This window comes from Solanum pennellii, chromosome 3 (genome assembly GCF_001406875.1).
Source record: "Solanum pennellii chromosome 3, SPENNV200".
NCBI lineage: Eukaryota > Viridiplantae > Streptophyta > Magnoliopsida > Solanales > Solanaceae > Solanum > Solanum pennellii.
In genome coordinates, this window is record NC_028639.1 from 54,673,653 (window position 1) to 54,680,209 (window position 6,557).

A 6,557-nucleotide genomic window follows, 5' to 3' on the forward strand; every position below is an offset into this window, starting at 1 on the left:
CACTTATAATTATACATTATACAAATATTTTACTTCGATTCGATTGTATACAAATACAAATTTTACACAGATATTGCTGCGAAATAGGCCAGCGAATTATACAATTGCAGCGAAATGGGCCAGTGAATTATACAATTGTATATATATAGCGAATTATATATTTATATGTTTGTTATGGAGCACAATAATGCAAACTTTGCTATAGCATACAAATATTAATTTTTTTATTTGCTATATGTGAAAGTTTTCATTAAAAAATTCAGTTTGTTCGCATAGCTAGGATAGAGAGAGTTGTGACTCGAATTTACAATGAGATTGAATTCTATGACAATTAATTTCGTTCGTACTAATCTTATCGAAACTGGTAAAGTTTATAGTTGCTCTGTACATCTGGCTTCCACCATTGATGTATTCCATGAGCTCTCTTAAAATCTGGAGAAGGACTCAAATTAATAGCAACATTTGCAGACGGTAGTAAGTGTGATGGCTCCAATTGATCTTTTCCAATTGCATTCCCAATTATACTTCTTATTGAATTCTGCGTCGCAATTCGTCCAATTTCCCCTTTTCCAATCGCAGCCATTTTCTCTCTGTGTTCGAAATACCCAACGTATTCCGCGCAGATAGGATCTGATGGATTCACAAACAAGTAAGGAATCCACGAAGATAACAGAGTAAACGACTCACTTTTATTTATAGACTTTGATTTGCAAATATTGACAGCGCTAGCGAGTCCTGCAGTGAGCACACTGTGAGTAATGCGGATCCCATGCTTCAATCTCTCGTTCTTTGTGATTTTCTCTATCGGTAGCGATGTGAATGGGGGATTGAAAAGATATGTTTCGAGATGAATTCCTGTTTTCACCATATTCCTTCCGATTAGTAGTGCAATTGAAGAGCCTAATGAATGTCCCGTTAGCCAAACATCTGAGACCTCGTGATTCTGAACGATGTTCTGTACAACTTGCAAGCCAATATGGAAGCGAGAGCAATTGTGGAGATTGTCGCGAATGAGTGTGAGGTTTACTTTGAAGTCCTGTGACCTGTTGCCTTTTTTGGTAATTGTGCCTCGAAAGGCAATCACATACTTTGGTGGATTCTGATTTTGATTCTGAATATCGTTCTCTGTTTTGTTGTGGAAATGAGAGTTTGGAAATTTGTATTCGTAAATCGCACCAAAATATGATTGGTCTTCATCGTCCACCAAGACTTGGATTAACTGAAAATGAAAGAATTCCCACCAGGGTGTAGCTAGGGCATTAAAGCCTTGACGATTTTGTTGACGGTCACGTTCAAGAATGTACACACCTTGTACTAAACTTGCTGCTATGGACCTCCTATGACATGCATTGCTCCTGTGAAAAATGTAAATTAGGAAAAAGCTAGATCTCGCTCTTTCTTACATATCTTAAGAAAGAATTCTACTTAGAATAACTCTATTCCATCATGTATTGTTCAAATTACTACATTGATCCAATTTTTCAACTAATAGTAGACATAATAACACCTTTGCACGTTCAAACTTAGACAAATGGAGCATGGATAACGTAACATTGTGGCCTAAAATTAGGAAAACACTATTATGACAAGGTTAAGTTTATAATCTACGCAATATTGGACATTGAGGCTAACATATTACTTCAAAATTTGGGGCTATATAATTCTATTTATTGTTATTTAAGATGTCTATCAAATTAATACTGAACAAGTAAAAATGAAAAAACATGCGATACTTAGAATACACAAGTCAAATACATTCTTTAATCAACGGCCGCAAATGAAGACGGAAATATAAAACGATATATGCGGTTGATCTTACCAATCAATAGCAGTGAGATACAATGGTCCAGATAGGCTGAAAATCTCCCTCTCAGAGGCCATCAAAACAAATTAAATTTTCTTAATTTGCCTTCTCTATTGAACTGAAAAGAAAGCAAAAATGCTACGATCAGAGAAATAACAATATATTCAGTGTAACTTCATAGATCGAAGATTGAAGTTGATATAATGTATGAGACATTCAAATAGATCTTCGACTCAAGTAAAACCATTTGAAAAAGGAAATATTAAAATGAACGAGATTGTATCAAAGAAATGTGTAGACACACACATTAACCATATTCAAACATGAATGAAACAATATACTAAAATTATTTGAAAGCACAAAAAGAAAATCGTACCCTTTGAGAGAAGACGTGCAGGATTTGCTACTATAGAAATGAGGAGAAAAGAGTAGGTGTAATATTTAAGTGGGAATTTTAATTAGTCAAAGGTTTTATTATTTATTATTACACGATAAAAGAGGGAAAAAATTAATAATGATTATTGGTCCCTTATTTCTTTCGCAAGATACATATGATCCCTTAAATATCCGTTTTGAATTTTGGTTTTTTAAGTTTATCGAAAAATAATGATTTTTGTCCCGTATAAATATTAAATGAGTTTTGGCGATTTGATTATTTGAACTGTGAAAAATATACATTTAATTAAAAGGATCATCAAATCTCAAATAACACCAAAACTACTTCAAATACGAAACAAAACAATAACAATAACTCGGTAAAAATAATAAAATTGCTAAAACTATGCATCCAAATATGAGTTCATATTAAAATCTTTTTTTACGGTTACTATTTTAATCGAATAACATGCAGTAATAATATTATATGGGGGTTAATCTGATTAAATAAAGAAAATAAAGGGTAACATGGCAAATACTGCCTTCTGACTTTGATCATATATTATGCACAAAAAATGTGCAAACTGCCAAACATGTATTTACCTACAAAAAGATACTCACAAGTGGCTGCCTTTTAATATTATTAATACAAATTCTGGATCTGTCAGCACCAAATTAAATTTAATACATTTTATTTTTATTTAATATTTGATAAATATATTGGAGCCAACTAATTCGAATTGGTGATGCAATTTGCAAAGGGCTGATCACTCAGAGAAACGCTCCCTATCCCATATTTAAATATTGAGATTTTAATTAGTAAAGAAGTAGTATTATCGACTGCACCACTTTTTTTTGTTAGTAAATTTAATATATATAAATATAGTTGATCATAAGAGGGCATATATTTTGATATTAATTTTACTTTAATGTATTTCGTTTTCTTAAATGGTTGGATGGGTAATTTGTCTATTATCTATTGTGAAAAAAAAATGACCTCCTCCGAAGACTCACTCTATGTGACTATGTCCGTTAAGAAATTCGAGGTTAAATTTTAAAATAGATATTTAATCAAGTTTATCTATTTAAAAAGAATTAAGAGTAAATTTCATTATACATTTCTTAATTATTTTGCATAGGAAAACAATTTCTTTTACATGTCAATTGTCATGAGTGCAACGTGTCCACACAATAGCCTTCCGCTTTAGTAAGATCGAAATCGGGATGATTTGTCATATAATTAGGGCAGTGGCAGATTCAGAATTTCTTAGTTATGAGTATTCAATTATTTGTAATTTGAAGTTGGTATTAAAATGGGTGCTCAATTTACATATTCATACTAAGTATATTAATGTTGTCTCCAAATGTAATGGGTGCTCAAGCACCCACGGACTTGAATGTGCATCCACAACTGAATTAGGGGAATTTTCTCTTATAAGCTATAGCCATTGAAAATAATTTACTTACACTTTATAGTTATAGTTTGTTAAATATAATTCGTAGCTATATGTTGGATCAAAGAGAAACATGAGTGAGATTGAAAGAGGGAGGAAAAAGGTGAACGAGAGGACAAAGTGTGGAGAGCGGCAAATTATATATGTATTCTGTCAAATTGAATATGTATATCTGCAAAATAATTGTATATATATAATTGATATACATATATATTTTTATATCTAGCGGAACCAGATTTAAAGAGGGCGGAAAGTGGAGAGAGACTAATATATATATATATATATATATATATATATTTATATATATATATATATAAAACTGGTACACATATATTGTATATATGGCTAGCGATACTAGGAGAGGTGGGGGAGAGAGAGTAGAGAGTGAAGAGAGATTAATTGTACTTCTATATTTTTAATAAAATTGTATATGTATATGTATAATTTATATTTATATATGTATAAAAGAGGAGAGATGCGAGAGAGATGACGATAATATAGCTAAAAATTAAGGTGCGAGCCATGATTAATTCAAACTATAGCTAATTAACTAGCACTGTATAATTTTTCCTAATTATATTTATCAATAATTTGAAAAAAACTTTTACCGTTTCACAATTACTAAAAACCAATCTTTGAATGAATGATAAGTGGATTTTCTATTTAATAGTTTCTTGTATTCCATAAGTAAACAAAAATTATAATCCTACAAGTTTTGTATATAAATTAGATAGACAAATATGCCTGACTCACAAGTAGATTGAGTTGGAGGGAGAGGAGAAAACAATCAATGTAGAGTAAAAGTTAGCACTAGTTTTTTAAAATATTTAATCAATCTAACATGAAAATTACAAAAAAAAAAAATAATAATTCATACCCTCTATGTAATAAATACAAAATCTTGGAATTGTGTTGCACTTATTTTCAGTAGTGTATTGATGAATATGAAAAATCGACTTAATCGACCAAATTTAATAGTATCGAATCAATTTATATTATTTTTTATAAAATCTTAGATTTTTTATTTTAGTATATAATCATCTCGAATAATTCAGATGATCATTTTTTGTTTATAATAAAAATCAAAATTTTTTTAACCAAATAATCTTATTTATATATTAACAATATATTAAATTTAATATATAAATATATTTTATAATATTTTTCAAATAAAAATATAACCTAGATTTTAGATATTATAATAAATACTTCGCAAAACTTATGCAAGGACTCCGAATATTTAAGATGAACATTTCAATTTTGATACGAATAAAAAACCAAAATGGAGGTGCGGGGAATCGAACCCCGTGCCTCTCGCATGCGAAGCGAGCGCTCTACCATATGAGCTACACCCCCACTTGATACACCGTTGGACTGCATTTAATTTTAAAAATTGTTGTCTATCTGATTCTAGCTTTACACGAAACTTAACCCAAAAAAAAAAAAAGAAACACTTATCATTTAATCGTTTAATTTTAAACATGTAATGAAAAAAGTTAGAATTATAGAATTATCAAAATAAGAAAGACTTTTTTCAAATTAGTTTAATAAAAAAAAAAGTTAGACGAACAAATTGAAACAAAAAAATTATTAATTATTTCACCATCCTTTGGGTTTAGTATATATAGTATGTATAATTGTACGTACTGATCAGGGGCGGACGCGTCTTAATTGTGTTGCTTAGTCATTTTTATTAGTTTGTCCTTGTATACTAGCTAGCGATTGAGAAAAAATAAAGTAAAAATATATACTATATCCTAGCTAGTGATTGAAAAAATAAAAGAAAAAATATATACTATATACTAGCTAGTATGCATATTAACAGCGATACAATATAATATATGATAGTACACAATATTGCACAAAAAGCAAAAGGACCAATATTGCATTGATAAGTCGATATCGTTCTGAATAACCTCGTACAATATATAACATTAATTGGCCGGATCGACTTTATAGTAACTTAGCTAATTATAATTATTTTCATTTTTACTAAGTCATATTCAGAAATAAATATGGTAGGGGTAAAGTCTAACGGTCCAATACTATAATATTATCTTTGATGATAACTTGAAGAAATAAAAAACTTTGTTGGCTAGCTGTGTGACGAAAGAGATAGCAAGCCAAAGGAAGATTTACGTTTCCAAGCAAATATTATTTAATTCTAGAAAACTTCATCTTAGTAACTCAATTAATTGGTTATCTGATCTTTCGTTTTATTGACTGATTCTATATTTTATAATCCCCTAATAACCCCAAAATTATATTGTATAGAAGGTAGCTATAGCTAGTTGTTAAGATTTAGTTAATTAATTATGTGTAACCATTTTAGTTAGCTTAGCCATTTCAGTTAATTAGTTAGAATAGTTAGTTAGTTAACTAATTCTGTTATTGAACAGCCCACTAGTAGATATATATAGGAGATATAGGAAGGAGTACTAATCCTAATAGGACTAGGATTAAGGAGTACTAATCCTAATAGGACTAGGATTAGTACACAGTAAATACTAATATTATTTAATACTATTATTTAATACTATCTGTTATTATCCCCCCTCAAGCTGAGCTGAGCTGAAGCGAACGGAAGCTTGGAACTGAGGTAATCGTGTTGTCGGCTCGGGAGAGGCTTGGTGAGAATATCAGCCGGTTGTTCTTCAGTGGGTACATACTGCACAGTCATGGTGCCGGCCTGAACTTCATCGCGAACAAAGAGACAATCGGTATCAACATGCTTCATTCTGGTGTGTAGGACGGAATTTTTGGCCACACAGATGGTTGATTTGTTGTCACAATAGAGAGCAGGAACAGTGTGAGTGGCGCGGAGTTCGCGAAGAATATATGTGACCCACATGGTCTCAGCAGCAAGAAGAGCAAGGGCGCGGTATTCAGCTTCAGTCGAGGACCGAGAGACCTTGGGTTGTTTT

The 6,557-nt window shown here is 30.9% G+C and overlaps 1 protein-coding gene and 1 non-coding gene across 2 annotated transcripts; both read right to left on the reverse strand.

Moving 5' to 3' along the window:
- Nucleotides 1-244: 244 nt before the first annotated feature.
- LOC107013987 (GDSL esterase/lipase At4g10955-like) lies at nucleotides 245-1,936 on the reverse strand. Its single transcript, XM_015213860.2, has 2 exons — nucleotides 1,820-1,936; nucleotides 245-1,355 (listed from the first exon to the last, which is right to left on the reverse strand). The coding sequence occupies exons 1-2, from the start codon at nucleotides 1,879-1,881 to the stop codon at nucleotides 353-355; spliced, it is 1,065 nt and encodes a 354-aa protein (XP_015069346.1). The 5' UTR covers nucleotides 1,882-1,936; the 3' UTR covers nucleotides 245-352.
- Nucleotides 1,937-4,916: 2,980 nt separating this feature from the next.
- On the reverse strand, nucleotides 4,917-4,989 carry TRNAA-CGC. The gene has a single exon. It is a non-coding gene; the product is annotated as a tRNA-Ala (tRNA).
- Between the last annotated feature and the right edge of the window lie 1,568 nt (nucleotides 4,990-6,557).